Below are 18,258 nucleotides of genomic sequence, written 5' to 3' on the forward strand. Positions count from 1 at the left end.
GATAGAGCAGAGACATGCACTTTCAGTGAGGCCAGGTGGAGTCCAAGGTCCAATCCAGCTGGAAGGAAGGCCAGGACTCTGGTAATCCTAAACACTTGGTGGTCTTAACTTCTGGTATGACGCCATTGGAAATATGTATACCACACTCTGTGGTAGATCCAGGCATAAACTGGCTTAAGCACTCTGAGCATAGTTTTGACTACAGAGCTAGAGAATCCTTTGGACCTCTGGGGGGGGATGTCTCAAAAGCCATGCCGTCAAAAGACAGACGACTCAGGCCCGGGTAAAGGCAAGGACCCTGAGACAACAGGTCCGGTCGTTGAGGCAGCAGGAACGGAGTGTCGATGGAGAGACTCCGAAGATCTGAGTACCAATCACGTCTAGGCCAAGCTGGAGCCACCAGCAGGACAGTGCCTCAGTCTTGTTTGAACTTCTGAAGTAGTCGAGGAAGAAGGGAGACTGGAGGGAATAGGCATGCAAACTGGAAGGTTCACTTCACTGATAATGTGTCTACAAAAGTTGCATCAGCATCTTTTGTTCTGGACCCATACAATGGCAGTTTGTGATTGTGTCGGGAGGCCATGAGGTCCACCTCTGGGAGGCCCCATCTTCTCACTAGGAGTTGAAACACCTCTTGGTGAAAAGACCATTCCCCAGGATGCACGTCGTGACAGCTGAGGAAGTCTGCTTCCCAATTGAGAACTCCCGGAATAAACACCGTAGAGATGGGTAGGACGTGACCCTCGGCCCATGTCAGAATGTGTGATACTTCTGTCATTGCTGCCCGACTTCGAGTGCCTCCTAGATTGTTGATGTAAGCAACTGTTGTGGCATTGTCTTACTGTACCTGTACAGGTTTTCTGTGAAGTATGTTCTGGGCCAGTATGAGGGCCATATAGACAGCTCGAAGTTCCAATATTTTGATTGGCAGGGTTGATTCGACTGATGTCCAGCGACCCTGAAAGGAGTGTGGACTGGTCACTGTGCTCCAGCCCCGGAGACTGACATCCGTTGTTAAGAGTACCCAGTCCAGGATCCAAAAGGGGCGACCCTTGGTTAGATGAGATGTCTGTAGCCACCAAGAGAGGGACAGACCCACCTCCGGAGAGAGTACCATTGTCTGAGATTTGATCCGATGGGGTAACCCGTTCCACCTGGAGAGGATCAGCCTTTGCGAAGGCCTGGAATGGAACTGAGCATACTCCACAATGTCAAAGGTAGACCATGGATCTCAGAACCTGCATTGCTGAGTGGATCGACACCCGGCAACTGTGGAGACATCTGCGCACTTGTAGTTGAAGTGTGCAGATCTTGTCTGATGCCAGGAAGATTCTCTGATCCTGAGAATCCAGCAGGGCTCCCAAATGAATCATTCTCTGTGAGGGATTCAGTGAGGACTTTTTCCAATTGAGTAACTATCCATGCTTGTGAAGGAAAGCAATGGTTAACCGTAGATGGCGGCGAAGCACTTGTGGGGATCCTGCTAAGAGCAGGAGGTCGTACAGATATGGTAACAGTCGGACACCCTGACCACACACGTGGGCCGCCATGATACCAATAATTTTGGTAAACACCCATGGAGCTATGGATAGTCCAAAGGGCAGAGCCTAAAAAGTGTTGCTGTAGTATAGCAAACCGGAGATATTGCTGATGTGAGGGCGCTATAGGTACATGCAGGTACGCGTCCTGAATATCCAGAGTCCGAAGGGCTCCATAGCTAGGATGATAGAGTGTAGGGTTTCCATCCTGAACCTGGGCACCCTGAGGAATTTGTTAAGGGATTTGAGGTTGAGGATAGGCCAATGAGACCCATTCGGCTTTTGAACCAGAAAGAGTGTAGAATAGTAACCGGTCCCCCGCTGAGATAGCGGGACTGGCACAATTACCCCTGCTTGCAGCAAGGACTGTATGGCTTTCTGGATTTGTAAGGCCTTGCTTGGGTCTGAAGGACGGCCTGTGAAGAAAAAATGGTGGAGTGGCCGTTGAACAAATGAGAGGGCATACCAGTGAGAGACCACTTCTCTTTCCCAAGCATCTGTGGTGGTTTGACACCAGCACTGGGCAAACTGAAGAAGTCGGCCTCCCACTCTGGTATCCTCCAGAGGGAGGCCCGTCCTGTCATGCTGAGGGCTTACCCTTGGATTTTGAAGCAGGGTGTCTGGTGGTCAAGGCCTGCTTGGTCCTGGGCTTGGAGGCCCTAGTGGAAGCCGACTGCCAAGGAAAGGATTGACCTTTAGGTTTTCCTTAAGGACCTAAAAGATGTAGTCCAAGGCTTTGCAGTAGTAGTTTCTGAAGGCAGAAATGCAGTTTTTGATGCTGCCAATGTGGTTACAATCTTGTCAAGGTCTGGGCCAAACAAGATCTCCCCATTGTAGGGTAACACTTGTAAGCCTTTCCTTGGAGTCCGCGTCTGCGCCTTCCATGAGCGTAGCCACAGGGTACGGCGGGCAGACACTGTCGTGGCCGAGACTCTGGAGGTTAGGAGACTGGAATCCAAAGTCGCTTCTCCAATATAAGAAGCTGTATCTCGTATGTGAGCATACGTAATGTTTAGCAAGACTACAAAATAATCAGTACAATAGAGTACCATTGCAGCCTCACGCACACTTGCACAAGCCCTGACCTTACTCAGAAACGATGGAACAATCACTGTTCCGTCCTTCATTAATATATATAGCCTCTCATGTGATATCATGTAATTGGCTGTGCAGATGGCCAATCACACAACATCACATGCGATCCGTGGGAGCATGCAGTCAGGCATACACACTGCACGATATGCCTGATTTGTCGTTCCGATTTGCCCAAATCGGCCAGATATCGTGCAAGTGTGTACCCACCGTAATTAAAACCAAACTACAATAAAACAAAATTACTCTTATTTTCACAAAGGAAACTTGTTTTGCTTTTGCTCTGCGCCACCATACTTCACTGTTCAACTGGCTTACCAAGCAATTGTCTTATAAAGCGGATACAGATTCTTCCATCATTTGTCAGAAATCCAATAACTGTGGCTGTTTTGTTTTCTAAGAACATTTGGAAGCTAGATAACACATACTTCTTACGGATAACCTAGGTAAAGAAAAAAACAAAGTGTATTATGTAATTCAATCAACATTGTATGACTATGAGTTACTTAAATATTAAATTAAATATTAAATGAATGGGTACATAAAAAAAAAAATCTTTGTGAACATCCTGATCTCTGGGGTTGATTCAGCTGCGGACACAGAGGCAATCGCAGCTGCTAACATAGTAGCAGCTGCGATAGCACTTAAATGGTAATGCAGGAGGTGTCATGCTTCCTGCATGAATTACTGATCCGAGCTGCGTCCTCGGACGCAGTATTGGATCATCTGCACTACCATCGTCTGGCTGAGTCACCATGGAGTAACATGAGCCGGCCGTCACAGACAAGTAAAAGAGGCCAGGAAATCTCCATCAGCCGACGGAGATCCAAGCCTCTCCACTTTGAAAAACCAAGGCCGTTGCCGCCCCCTCCCAGAAACAACAGCAGACTGTTAATCACTGACAGTCTGCAGCCGGACTGCATGCGTGATCGCAGACCCATTCTGCACATGCACAGAATGTGTTCAACGCATGCGCAGATTTCCGAACATCGGATATCTGCGATCAGCAGGACTAAATCAGGCCCTCTGGCCAATGTGTCCACCAAAATTAGCTACATTAATTTGAGATAGCTAATGACTTCATGTGTTACGGGTAATTCCGTGTGCCCCTCTAATAGCCACCCCTACAGTGTTGGGGGAACAGGTGTGGTAGATCAATGGGGAAGTGTAATTCTGTTTGCCCCCCACCAGCCCACTGTGCCCATCTCACTGCCTCCCCACCTAAAACCCCCCAGCCAGTCCAGTCAGATTAATCCCCCTCATTTACCAGTGTTTCCTGCTCCTACCCCACTGCCCCCTTCCCATCTTGCCCAGTGCCCCATTCATAAAGTGTTCCCCACCATCTCCCTGACCCCCATCCCAGTGTCTCCCCACTGCTCTGACTGCCCCTCAGCAAGAACCCCCCCAGCCAGTTCAGTCTGTGTCCCCCCCTCATTCAGCCCAGTGTACCTCCTTCTCCAGCCTAGTGTTCTCCCCCTCCCGCTGTTGCAACTCTCAGATGGATAGTAGATGCTAGCCTGTACTTTGGGATTGGCGAGACCCAGTACTGAGAAGCAGAGTATAATGTGCCGGCGGTGTTCACAAGGGACCCACGCATGGTGGTTTGCACTTAAGTTCGCTCGGCACTCAAGTCGCGGCCCTCAACCTCGGTTCTCTAGTACAGGTGCTGGTATACTCTGGAATGGAGTACAAACGTAGTCAACAAGCCGGGTCAGAATAAGAAGTACTAAACCAGGGGTGGGGAACCTTTTTTCTGCTGAGGGCCATTTCAATATATATATAACATTATTCGTGGGTCAGGTGCAGGCCACGCTCCCTCAATATGATGTCACATGGTGGTGGGTCTCAATTGTCGGTGATTACAGCAATGCCTGGAGCATCCTGAGGATGCTTCGGGGAGCTGTAAGGGCAGCAGTGTGATCATCCTACGGATGCTCCTGGAGCACTGCTACTTTGATTCTGGCTGCAGGGTGCCATTCTAGGCACCATCCTAGCCAGATGAGGCTAGCAGAGAAAAGCTCAGTGGGCCAAACCAAATGAATCCACGGGCCTTATACGGCCCCCGGGCCTGAGGTTCTCTATCTCTGGATTAAACGGTACCAGGGATCAGACAATTTCAGAGTCAGGAATGAGGCCAAGGTCAAAACCAGAATACCAAGTGAAGTACTAGTGATAAGACGGAATCAGGTCACAGGCAAGGCAGGGGTCAGTAACGAGTCACAGGGATCACTAGAGACAGAAACGCTGAAGTATGGTATGGGAGACTATACTTTGGCACAGGAGTGCACCCAGAGTCTCCCTTATTTAGAAGAAGGCTGAATTTGGTGCCTCTTGTGACGTCACTAGGGGGTGTGCTTGGCTCTTTAAGTCTTCCTGCAGATCGGCGCGCGCACACCCCTAGGGAGAGCCGCGGCCACCTGCACTCATGGCCGCCGCATCAGCCTGGCGGGATGACACTGGAAGGAAGACACTGGCAGCGGGCGCCAGGGACTCCCCGTCGGCTACCGATCAGGACCCCAGTGCTTCCAGACCCGGTAAGTAACGCCCACTGTCCGGCACACTTTGGACATTACACCAACTTCTAGCGGTGGGCACCGAACAACCCACAAATGGTTTGCTAGGAAATTTCCAGTGGAACTTCTGAAGTCGAGGCACATGAATATCTGAAGCCTTAACCCAGCAGTGCTCCTCAGGGCCATACCCCTTCCAGTCCACCAAGAACTGAACAGATCCCCTAGAAATCCTGGAGTCCAAAATCTGCTTCACTTCATATTCTTCCTGATGGTCTACCGGAATTGCAGAGGGAGGGTTGCAGGGTGCCGAGAATCGAATAAGCACAAGAGGTTTGAGGAGGGAGACATGAAATACATTGGGTACCTTAAGTGCACCAGGATGTTTCAGACGGAATGCCACTGGATTAATCATCTGGTGAATCTGGAAGGGACCGATGAATCTGGGACCGAACTTCATCATGGAGACTTTTAATCTGAAGTGTTTTGTTGACAGCCAGACTTTATCAACGGGGCTCAGTACCGGATCCCTCCTCTTTCTGTCGGCAAACAGTTTATACTTTGAAGAGGCTTTGCACAGGTTCTTCTTTACCTCCCTCCAGATCTTAAAGAACCAGATCGCGGACAGCTGGAAGTAACACTGGCCGAAGGCCTAGCAACACCAGATACATACCGTACTGAATGAAAAATGGAAAGTGACCCGATGTCTCATGAAACCGATTATTGTGGGCAAATTCAGCTCATGGCAACAGAGAGACCCAATCTTGATTGGCTAAAACATACATCCAAATTAACTTTATTTTACTCGCTCTGTCTGACCATTACACTGGGGATGGTAGACTGAAGAGAAGCTCAGGTTAACGCCCAGGGACTTGTACAATGCTCTCCAGAATCTAGAGGTAAACTGCACCCCTCGGTCAAAAACAATGTCCTTGGAAACACGTACAACCTAAAGATTTATCTAATGAATAGTTCTGCCAATTTTGGCGCTGAGGCTAGACCCCTTAATGGAATAAAGCGACAGCCTCAGAGAATCTGTCCACTAGTACCCAGATAGTATTGAACCCTTGGCAAGGAGGTAGATATATCACAAAGTCCATGGAGATGTGGGTCCAAGAACAATCAGGTACTAGTAGTGGCAGTAGGATCTGCTGGAGAGTGAGGTGGATCTTTGTGCTGAGCACAGGTATGACGGTGACACAAAGAAGTCCTTGACATCTTGACGAAGAGTAGGCTACCAATAGCTCCTGAGGATTAGATCCAAAGTTCTTTTAATTCCTCCGTGCCCACTGAAGAAGCTTTGCATGGAGTTCGGGTGTTGTAAATGTTTTCCCCGGAGGAACTTTGACCTTGCAAGTTACTGCTAAAATGCATTCAGGGTTAAGAATGGGTTTATCCTCCCACACTTCGTCTTCTTCAAAAGGAACTGAATGCCTGAGGCAGAGCATCAGTTTTTATATTTTTGCTGCCCGGACAGTAGACAATACCAGATTAAAATGATCGAAGAACGACCATCTGGACTGGCGATAGTTCAAACAATGAGATGTTCCGACATATGCAAGATTCTTGTGGTCAGTGTAAACTGTCACCGTAAATTTTGCCTCTTCCAACAAATATCACCACTCTTGTAAAGCCAGCTTAATGGCTAGAAGCTCCTTATCTCCGACAGCATAGTTCTTTTCTGGTGCCGAAAACGTATGGGAAAATAAAAAACAAGAGTACAATTTCCTGTCCGCATCTTTCTGCAGAGGCACCGCCCCAATCCCAGTCGTAGAGCCATCCACCTCTAGTGTTCCCTCTAGCTCCGGCGGGAGGCAGGGCGCCGGAGCTAGAGAGGGCATGCCCGTGTGCGCGACCGAGAAGGGGGCGTGGTCATCGGAAAAGGGGGCGTGTCTATAAGACGCGTCCCCTTTTCGTCACTCTTGGGGGCGTGCCCGGCACTTACGGACACGCCGGGCAGCCCCCAAGCCCTGCAGACAGGGAGAATAGATGCCGGGCGCATGCGCCCGGCGTCTATTCTCCGACGGTGACCGGGTCACCGCATGTTTCTCCACCCGCGGGACACTGCGTCCTGCGGGTGAGAATGGCTCCCGTAGGCTGTGAGGGCAGGGCGCTTTTTGCCCTCCTCCTGGAGGGCAGGGTGCTTTCTTCCCTCCAGAAGGAAGGCAGGGCGCCGCGCCCTGCTAAAACAGCCTAGCGGGAACGCTACACCTCCAGGAAGAAATGGCGATCACAGTCAGGTTGCCTTAGAATGGGTGCTGGCTGATACGAAACACAGCTTAAAATAACCAAACGCTTCCTCCGCCTCGGGAGGCCACACCCTAGTATTTTGACCTTTCTTAGTAAGGGCTGTGATAAGGGCTGCATTAGAAGAGTAGTTTCTGATGAACTGGCGGTAGAAGTTGCAGAAACCCAGGAAGCATTGTATCGCCTTCAACACGATGGGACGGGGCCAAATGACAATGGCGGTGAGTTTCTCTGGATCCATTTGAAGCTTAGAGCCCAAAATTAACATTTCTCCATCTTACAGTAGAGTTATCCCAGAGTCGAGACTGCACCTCACATACATGGTTGCGATTACTTGCTACATCCTCTGAAAATATCAGGAGGTCATCCAAATACACTACCAGGTACTTATATAATAGGTCCCGAAAGAGGTTATTCATGTACTTTTGGAAGACAGCAGGGGCATTACTTAATCCAAAAAGCATGACCAGGTACTCTTAGTGACCATCACGAGCGTTAAGGACCGTCTTCGACTCGTCCCCAGTCCGCATTCTAATCATATTATAGGCCCCGCAAAGATCTAGCCTGGAAAAAATAATTTGCCCTTTTATTTGATTGAACAGTTCTGAGATCAGAGGTAGGGGATACCGGTCCTTGATGGTGATAGCGCTCAACCCCCGATAATCGATGCAAGGTCTTAATCCTCCATCCTTTTTCTTGATGAAAAAAGACCAGCCCCTGCGGGTGACTTAGATTACTTTATAAACCCGCGGTTCACAATTCCCCTTGATGTATTCAGCCACAGCCTGGGTTTCTGGAAGTGAGAGAGGGAAGACTCCTCCACGAGGATTCATTTTCCCAAGGTTATAGATGAGGAAGCAGAGTCTCAGCAGCTTTCTTGCTGTACACATCGCTAAAGGATTGATATGGAAAAGAATCATCTGAGATGGTCAAACTTTGGATGATACAATGAGGTCGGATTGTCGACAAGCACCTCTTATGGTACTAAGTAAGACCCCCTTGAAAAAATTTGGGGTTTTTGTAGTCATCAATGGGGGGGAATTCAATTCAACGTGATGTTAAATAGCCGCGGGAAGGAGTTCCCACAGCTATTCAATTTACCGCGCTGTTTGGGCACGCTAAGGATTTCTTTTCGAACCCGCCATGCGAGGAGAAATCCGACCAAAGTGCCGGGCGTGCAGCTGTTTTTCTGCTTAGAGCGGCGCTAACAGCCGCACGCCCGGCACTTTGGTCAGAGAATGCTGGTTAACGCACCTTAACACCCTTGTTAAGGCGCGATAACCGGAATTCTCCGATCACACAACGCACTAAATTGAATAGCTCCGGGAGCTTGCTCCCGGCGCTATTAAATTCGCGTTGAATTGAATCGCCCCCAATATTAGTAAAATTATATAGAATTCTGTTTTTTTCCCCCCATGTACAATTCCCATTTTGTGTTACAAAAAAAGGCACCCTATATGACCTTTATCACAAACACCAAAATAATATGAGATATGGTAAGAACTTACCCTTGTTATCTCTATTTCTACGAAGTCCATAGGGTTCCACAGGATACCTTGGGGTATAGGTGTGACGTCAGTCGCCGGGCACCATAGAGTTAAGCTTTTCAGCCTCCCAGGATGAACTAGGGTCCCCCTCCTATACCCCGCCCCCGAGCCAAGGCACCTCAGTTAGTTATCAAGCCATAGGCCGGAGGAGGAGAAAGAAGAGAGAGAAAAAAGATCTGGACACATACAAGAATCACATTCTCACCAGAGGGAGACGGAAAACCGGTGACCAGAGCAAAGCCCATCTGCAGCACAGGTGCGACAGGGCGGGAGTCCTGTGGAACCCTATGGACTTCGTAGAAATAGAGATAACAAGGGTAAGTTCTTACCATATCTCATATTTTCTACTTCAGGGTCCATAGGGTATCCACAGGATACCTTGGGGATGTCCCAAAGCAGTATCCTTTAAGGGTGGGGACACTCCTGTGCAGAAAGGAGAATCCGCCGCCCGAAGGAAGCATCCTGAGAGGCGAAGGTGTCAAACCTGTAATACCTCACGAAGGTATGGACAGAGGACCACGTAGCAGCCTTGCAGATCTGGACTGCAGAGGCACCACGTCGAGCTGCCCACGAAGGACCCACCGACCTAGTGGAATGAGCCTTCAGAGAAGGAGGAACCGGCAGGCCTTCATGAATATAAGCTTCAGAAATAGCCATACGGATCCAGGCTGCCAAAGTTTGCTTTGAAGCAGGCCAACCCTTTTTACGGAAGCCATAGAGGACAAACAAAGTGTCCAACTTCCTAAACGAAGAAGTGCGGTCAACATAAGTCCTTAAGGCCCGCACAACATCCAAAGAGGCCTCACCCACGGAAAGACCCGGTGAGTTAAAGGCCGAAACAATGATTTCCTCGTTAACATGAAACTGGGAAACAACTTTGGGAAGAAACTCGGGTCGAGTGTGGAGCACTGCCCTGTTCCCATGAAAAACCAAGAAAGGGGGTCTACAAGAAAGAGCCCCTAAATCAGAAACACATCTGGCCGAAGCAATAGCCAGAAGGAAAACATTCTTAGCTGTTAGCCATTTAAGATCCACTGAGCTCAGTGGTTCAAACGGCGGTCCTTGGAGAGCCCTCAGGACCACAGCCAAATCCCAAGGCGCCACAGGTGGAACAAAGGGCGGCTGAATGCGGAGAACACCTTGCATAAAGGTGCACCGGGATTGTAGCAATCCTACGGTGAAACCAGACAGATAGGGCCGAAACCTGTACCTTCAAAGAAGCAAGGCGAAGCCCATGATCTAGTCCCGCTTGCAGGAAGGCGAGAATCCGAGACAGACGAAACTCCCGCGGTGTATAACCTCTCGGTCGACACCACTGGAAAAACGTATGCCACACGCGATGGTATATCCTCGCGGAATACGGTTTCCGAGCTTGCAACATGGTACGCACCACAGAGCTGGAAAACCCCCGGGACCTCAGCATGGCCGTCTCAACAGCCACGCCGTCAAAGACAGCAGAGTCAGGTCCGGGTGAAGACAAGGACCCTGAGACAGAAGGTCCGGTCGTAGCGGCAACCGCAGAGGACTGTCCACGGACAGACCCTGAAGGTCTGAGAACCAGTGCCGTCTGGGCCACGCGGGAGCTATCAACAGGAGCGTCCCTCCTTCCTGTTTGAATTTCCGGATTACCCGTGGAAGAAGGGAGACCGGAGGGAACAGGTATGCGAACCGGAACGTCCACCGGACGGACAGAGCATCCACCAGAAACGCCCCTTCGTCTCTTGTGCGAGACCCGTACACCGGCAACTTGTTGTTGTGCCGGGACGCCATGAGGTCGATCTCTGGAAGACCCCACCTGTCCACCAGCAGTTGAAAAACGTCCGGGTGCAGGGACCATTCCCCAGGATGAACGTCCTGGCGACTTAGAAAGTCCGCCTCCCAATTTAGCACTCCCGGGATGAAGACCGCTGATATGGCTGGAAGATTGCGCTCCGCCCAAACCAGGATCCGAGAGACCTCTACGAGAGCCGCCCGACTGCGAGTTCCTCCTTGCCTGTTTATGTAGGCCACGGTGGTAGCGTTGTCCGACTGGACCTGCACCGGGTAACCCTGGAGAAACCGATGTGCCTGCTGGAGAGCATTGAAGACCGCACGGAGTTCCAAGATATTTATTGGAAGCTCCGCTTCTGTCGGCGTCCACCTGCCCTGGAACAAGTGTGGATCCGAAACTGCTCCCCAGCCCCGAAGACTGGCGTCCGTTGTCAACAGGACCCAATTTGGAACCCAGAAAGGACGTCCCTTGTTGAGGTGGGTCGTCTGTAACCACCAAGCAAGGGACAGGCGCTCCTCCGGGGTGATCACAATCGTCTGGGACTTCAGAGACTGAGGCAGCCCGTTCCACTTGGACAGGATCAGGTGCTGCAGAGGTCTGGAGTGAAACTGGGCGAATTCCACCATGTCGAACACCGACACCATGGAGCCCAGTAACCTCATCGCCGAGTGTAGGGACACCCGGCGGTTGTGCAGACAACTGCGCACCCTTGACTGTAAAGCAGAGATCTTGTCCTCAGTCACGAAGATCCTTTGCTGTCCCGAATCCAATAAGGCTCCCAGATGCAGAATCCTCCGAGACGGGATTAGAGTGGACTTCTGCCAGTTGATTAGCCAGCCGTGCCGTTGCAGCAGTGCAATGGTCAGGTCCAAGTGGCGTAACAGGAGCTCTGGAGATCCTGCCACCAATAACAGGTCGTCCAAGTACGGCAACATGCGGACTCCCTGCAGCCGCAGAGAAGCCGCCATGACCGCCATCACCTTGGTGAAAACACGTGGTGCTGTCGCCAGGCCAAAAGGTAACGCCCGAAACTGGAAGTGGTCACTGCGGATTGCAAACCTGAGGAACTGTTGATGGCGCACAAGAATAGGGACATGCAGGTAAGCGTCCTGTATGTCCAATGACACCATGTAGTCCCCAGGTTCCAGCGCCAGAATGATGGACCGTAGGGTCTCCATCCAAAACTTCGGAACCCGCAAAGACTTGTTGAGTGCTTTGAGGTTGAGAATCGGACGATACGACCCATTGGGTTTCTGTACCAAAAACAGATTTGAATAGAAACCCTGGCCCCTCTGGGAGAATGGAACAGGCACTATAACTCCAGCCTGGAGCATAGTGTGCAATACCTTCCGCAGCTCCGTAGCCTTGTTCCGGTCTGATGGTAGACCCGTGGTGAAGAATCGCGCCGGGGGTCTGTGCCGGAAGGAAAGGGCGTACCCGTTGGAGACCACCTCGAGAACCCAAGTGTCTGTCGTAGTGGCCGACCAACACTGGGCGAACTGCAGCAGGCGGCCTCCCACCCTGGGATCCCCCAAAGGGAGGCCCGGACCGTCAGGCCGCAGGCTTGTCATCTGGCTTGGGGGCCGGACGTCTGGTACTCCATGCCTGCTTCCGGGGCTTGGCCGATTTCTTAGGGCTAGCCTGTCGAGGAAACGACTGTGGTTTGGGCCTGCCCTGGGCCCTAGATGACCGAAAGGACGATGGTCCAGAACCAGAAGGAGCAGCGGCCGACGGGAGACAAGCCGATTTGGCTGCCGCCAGCGTGGCCACAATCTTATCCAGATCCGGACCAAAGAGAACTTCTCCGGTAAACGGCAACGCCTCCAGACCCTTTTTGGAAGGTGCGAAGAGCAGCCACCACTGCTGAAGAAATTCTAGACACCAGAGTACTAATGTCTAGGGCCGCCTCGTTGATATAAGTGGCCGAATCACGGAGATTACCAATCAACTCCGCCTGTTCGGCCGGACAGTCGGAATCAAAAGAAGCCTCTAATGAATCCGCCCAGCGCTCCATCGCTCTGGCAACCCAGCAAATGGCCATAGCCGGCCGTGCTGCCCCCCCCCCGCAAGGGAATAAGCGGACTTCAGGCAGATCTCTACCTTGCGGTCCGTAGCATCCTTAAGGGAGGACATGGATGGCATCGGCAATGTGGCACTACGGACAAGACGGGTCACGTGAGAATCCACCTGTGGAGGGGATTCCCACTTTGCAAAATAATTATCCGCGAACGGATAAGCCACCGCCAGGCGTCTCTGCGGCTGATATCTTTTGCCAGGCTGTTTCCACGCCTCCTCTAAATGGTCCACTAACTGACCCGAAAGAGGAAAGACTGTGGCATCGCCCTTCACATCTTTGAAAAAGGCACACTTAGATTTAGCCGCTGGGGGAACTTCGTCCTCAATCACCAAGGCTGTGCGGACCGCCCGAATAAGTCCAGGAATATATACTTTGGACTTAGCATCAGCGTCCTTAGTATGGAGAGGTTCCTGATCGTAAGGATCCAGAATCTCCCCATCATCAGACGTCCCCTCGTCATCCTCATAAGGAGCCGACAGAGACGCCACCGGCCGTTTATGCGGCCGCATCACAGACTCCCCTTGCAACACATCCGACAAGTGCTGTACAGAACTCGTCAGGGAGTTAACCCACACTGGCTCCTGAGAAACCGGGAGCGGGGAAATAGGGAGACTGTGGGGTACCACCAATTGTCGTGGGAAACCCTGCATGGGTGACGACACCACAGACTGCTGGGACAAACCCATCGGTGTAAACGCGGGCTGCGGAGCTAACTGGCCCACTAAGGCTGTAAGCGCCAGTAAGCCCAGGGCGGCTCCTGTACCGGTGCTGTAACCGTAAGCGGCCGCGCCATGGACAAACACTGCCGGCAAAGGCCCTCCGCGCTACCCTCCCCCTCCGCTAACGGTACTTTACAGGTAGTACACTGTAGCCGGAGAGGAAAATCACTTTCAGACATGATGGCACCAGGTATGTGACCCCTCTCACCAATTATATATTAAATAGGCGAGAGACCACCCTGCAGCACCGCACCGCAAGGGCTTAGCAGAAAGAACAGGGACAGAATAAAGCTGACAGTTTAGAAGAAAAGTTACAGGCAGCAGCGCTAGCACAGTTACATACAATGCAAAGAAAATCAATTCCTGCACTAACAGCGCTGATCACTCAACTACGCAGACACAGGGCCTGGTAGGACACAGCGCTGCATACACAGACCTGACCACAGCGGAGGAGAGGTATGCAGGGGGACCCAGACCACGATGCTTCCTTCCAGGCTTCCAGCAGCGTTCACCATGCGTTCAGAAGAAGATGGCCGCCGAGGAGCAGAGAGGAGGCTGGCCTGGGGGAGGAGCGCTGCCACAGGGCCAGTCGGCAGCGTGCAGAGAGGGCTGTGTGCAGCGGGGGAGGCGCCGGCTGTGAGACAGGGAAGGCGCGCTCCCCTGGCATGCATTTAACCCCTGGGACGCCGCAGCGCTACCGCTCTGCTGCGGTCCGCTGTCCCAGGGGGTAGTGGAAGCGCAGGTTGGTCGCCTGGCTCCACGCTGCAGCCAGTCCCCAGGGAGCCCCCTGCCTGGGGACTTAGGACCATGTGACCAGCGGGGACCCACCGCGGGACCCCGCTGCTTACCTTTGTCCCCCTTGAATCCGGCCATGGTCCGGAACATCTGGGGTCACCGCAAGCTGTGACCCCAGATGCTCACCAGCATCCCCGGATCGGTACCGGCGTTCTGGTACCGGCGGGGGTGTAGGGAAGACAGCATGGACGTCAGGACTGACTGTCCATGCTGTACATCCAGATGTGCAGCCACAGCTGCATAGAAGAAAGCTTCAGGGGCTCTTCTAGCCCCCACTCCGACAGGTGCACCCGACTCCGGCCGGGCACCAAACTAAACTGAGGTGCCTTGGCTCAGGGGCAAGGTATAGGAGGGGGACCCTAGTGCATCCTGGGAGGCTGAAAAGCTTAACTCTATGGTGCCCGGCGACTGACGTCACACCTATACCCCAAGGTATCCTGTGGATACCCTATGGACCCTGAAGTAGAAATAGGTGTAAATACTAATGTCTGATCATCTGCCCATAAATCTGCAACGGATTTCCGGGTGGAAACGCCGTCCGCCCACAATCGATGTTCAGCGATCCGTCGCAGGATCGCTGAATTTTTACATGTTAAATGTCCCCGATTAGACAATCACAATCATTTTTTCATCGCAATCGTCAAATCGGGAAAATCCAACATGTTGGATTTCTGCGATCCTGCGATGCCAGATTGCAGCACCGCAGGATTGCGGCAATAAATCGCTGATGTATGGGACCCTTTAGGCAGAAGTTCCCAAACATGGTCCTCAAAGAACCCCAACTGTTCAGGTTTTAAGCTGCATACACACACACAGTTGCGGCTCCAGGCACGGGCAAGCCGGTCCGTCGCCCAAGCGCTACTGTTTCTGAAGGGTGCATGAAACGCCCACCCTCCCTCCCGGAGCTACATAACATATGTAAGCTCAGGGGGAGGGAGCGGAGGAGGGAAGGGGCGGCAACACAGGACGGTGCTGGGCGCAGCACAGCCTAGCGCCAGCCCTGCACACACAACGATTTTGTTACCAACGATTTTATGAACGATTTTCTGTCAGATTATCTGTCAGACTTTTTAAAGTGTAATGAACGATTTTTTGAACTACAAACGATTTTTGTAACTTCCCTTAATGAAAATCGTTTAGTTGGTCAGTCAGAATGAACTACAAACGGGAACGCGCATGAACGATAATCGTTCATAGTTATAACTCAGAAACTGAACGATTTTTCAACGATTGAATAACAACGTCCTAGTTAAATCGTTCAAAAAATCGTTACGTGTGTATGCACCTTTAGCGATTTAGCCATGGTTGAGCACAGGTGGTTAAATCAAATTGACTGACTAAAGGCCCCCATACATCAGCAATCGATTGCAAATTGCTGCAATCAATTGTGTATAAAAATCTTTCCCTTTTTCAATCGATTGCAAAATTGCCACAATCGATTGAAAAAGGGAAAGATTTTTATACACAATCGATTGCAAATTGCACGATTGCTGCAATCAATTGCTGATGTATGGGGGCCTTGAGGTACTAATTAAGTCACCTGTGCTCAACAACGGATGTATCTAGAAGCTGAACTATTTGGGAACCTCTGAGCTAAGGGAAATCATCTTAATACCTCAGGGATATATAGAGCAAAGAGCGCTATTCTGCATGACAGTGAATCATGGTGGGTGTCCAGAGAAGCGAATACACATGCATAGAAGTTACTGCATATTGGTAATTACGTGGTTCATGCTAATTACATGTTTCATGTTGCACGACTCTCCACTGTGCCAAAATCCACCCTCATCTGAGTTGGGAGGTGGAAGTAATGGCGCATACATACGGGACAACCGTCAGCGATAACGATATAGCTGAACGATCTCCCGGGTGTGCTGGATGACCGCTATCGATCATCCCGCACACCACCAAAGACGGCCAACGACCCTATAGTAACCTGGTCGATATCGACTAGGTTGGCCTGCATGCACGGGCGATGGACGATATAATTATCGCCCATACATGCCTGCGCATCAGAGGTCATTGGTGGGTTGGAAGGGACCGAAAAATGCACGATATGAACGATAACGATATGATCGATATCATTATCATTCATATCGAGCATTTTAATCGTCCCATGTGTACGTACCATAATACTGCTTTTTTTTTTTTTTAATAAGCAGAGTGGTGTTATATGTAATACATAGTTGCCAACTTTTTACCTGGCTGTCTGGAATATGCTGGTAGCCCTGGTCAGGAGGGGCGGACATGGTGCCATTAATCACTCCATCACAGCCCTGCTCTCTGTTGTTCAAGATGGGGGTGAGGTGTATCCAAAATGTTACAATCAACTTCAAATTGTGTCATCAAGTCTGCAGACCCTTTTCTGGGGAAGGTTGGTCTACCCACTACGCAACCCAGGGAAGACAGTACGATTACGACATCGTAATCGTACCGTTATTCCCCATTCCCTGCATGCAAACGATTAGTCATTCAGTGTAGGCACCCTTCGTCATCCCTGAACATGGTCAATCTGTCGTTATCAGCAGATTGACCAGCATGTTCAGCCACTGATTGATGCCGGAAACGACCAGCGGGAGCGCGCATCGCTTGTCGTTTCCGACATTATTGTGCACGATTAATAGACAACTGAACGATAACGATGTCGTTATCGTTCAGTCATCCATTTATATCACCTAGTGGTTACGCACCTTTAGAAGTTCAGGACTGTTCTCCAAAATTCTAGTTTTCAGCAAGAGTAAACAAGTATAATAACAAAATATCCATATTGCACCACTCTGTTCAAAACAAGAGAGCCTTTATACTATAAATGTCTATTACCCAATATAAGGAGTAAAGTTCTGTAATTTTCGACAATAAACATAAATCCACAGGTTGCTTATTAAACACACACATTCACACATACTGTATTTTTAGGACATGCAGTTCACAACAATGCACAGGTCGTCCAAGTCTGTAATACAAACTTCCACTCTAATTTAATAGTTTTTAGGCTTCACTTGCATGCTGCTCGTTTCAGTTTGCCTTGTCACCGGTACATTACCCTACAACCACTCACTGAAATAGTAACGTCCTCGATCATCTCTATAACACAGGCCAAGCAAAGAGAAGCCTCCCCGCCCTCAAGCCCTGGTAGCAGCCAGCGAGGGTCATGACGATAATGGACTCGTTCATACAGCTGCGCCTCTGCCACTGACATCCCGCCGCCTTATCCCTGTAATCACACAGACAGCGCAGCGCTGTGAGGGACTCTGCGGTCTGTTCCCGCTCTTGACATCGTTTCGGGTATGACGGATTCTGATTGGTTGTGTTGAACGTGTTGTTCTCCCTCAGTGATTGGGGTATTATGGTGAAAATTGTAAAAACACCGATGGTGACTTAATTTTTAAGTTTATCAAAGAAACAAGTCAAAGCCAGACTTTTGTGTAGCTTTATTTTGGCTTACACAATTTAGTTTAATGGGTGAATTTAATGAAAGGCAGTAGTGTTATTATTATACTGTATGCCAAGGATTTATCAAAAGAGGAGGGGGCCAGTGTGCAGTCTCCGGGGCCCCCTCCTCCCTCTCCAGGGGCCAGCAGCGCGCTGAGTGCAGCACCGCAGCAGTAGACTCTGGGCACTAGTCTGTGCCCAGTATCTACTGCAAACGTCACCAGGAAAATGTCACGGCAGCCATTATCCCTACTGCGCAAGTGCAAAACGCCGGGATAATGGCTGCAGTGCCCATTTTTCAGGTGATTTTTACAGCGCTGATAGCGCCGACATGGGACTCCGGGGAGGTAAGTATTAAAAATATGGGTGTGTGGTGTTGGGCCCGCACACCTTGCACCCATTATAGATACGCCCAGGGCCGCCGTCAGGGGGTTGACTGCCGGGCCCGGAGTCCCGAGCCCGGAGAGAGCGGGGGCCTGGGTAACAGCAATACAGAATATATGAATCGGCAGCCGGGGAGAGACAGTGCC

General features: G+C 50.7%; 1 protein-coding gene across 1 annotated transcript in view; it reads right to left on the minus strand.

Annotated features, from left to right (window-relative positions):
- The window catches only part of MEI1 (meiotic double-stranded break formation protein 1), a 464,883-nt gene extending 447,376 nt beyond the window's left edge, over positions 1-17,507 (minus strand). The window contains exons 1-2 of the mRNA XM_088468098.1: positions 17,355-17,507; positions 2,949-3,072 (exon numbers count right to left, since the gene is read on the minus strand). Of these exons, the coding sequence (XP_088324224.1) occupies positions 2,949-3,072; positions 17,355-17,495 (265 nt within the window). The 5' untranslated portion in view covers positions 17,496-17,507. The remainder of the gene's footprint in view (positions 1-2,948; positions 3,073-17,354) is intronic.
- Positions 17,508-18,258: the final 751 nt, after the last annotated feature.

Source organism: Taudactylus pleione, unplaced genomic scaffold (assembly GCF_031769625.1).
Source record: "Taudactylus pleione unplaced genomic scaffold, aTauple2 ptg000080l, whole genome shotgun sequence".
Lineage (NCBI taxonomy): Eukaryota > Metazoa > Chordata > Amphibia > Anura > Myobatrachidae > Taudactylus > Taudactylus pleione.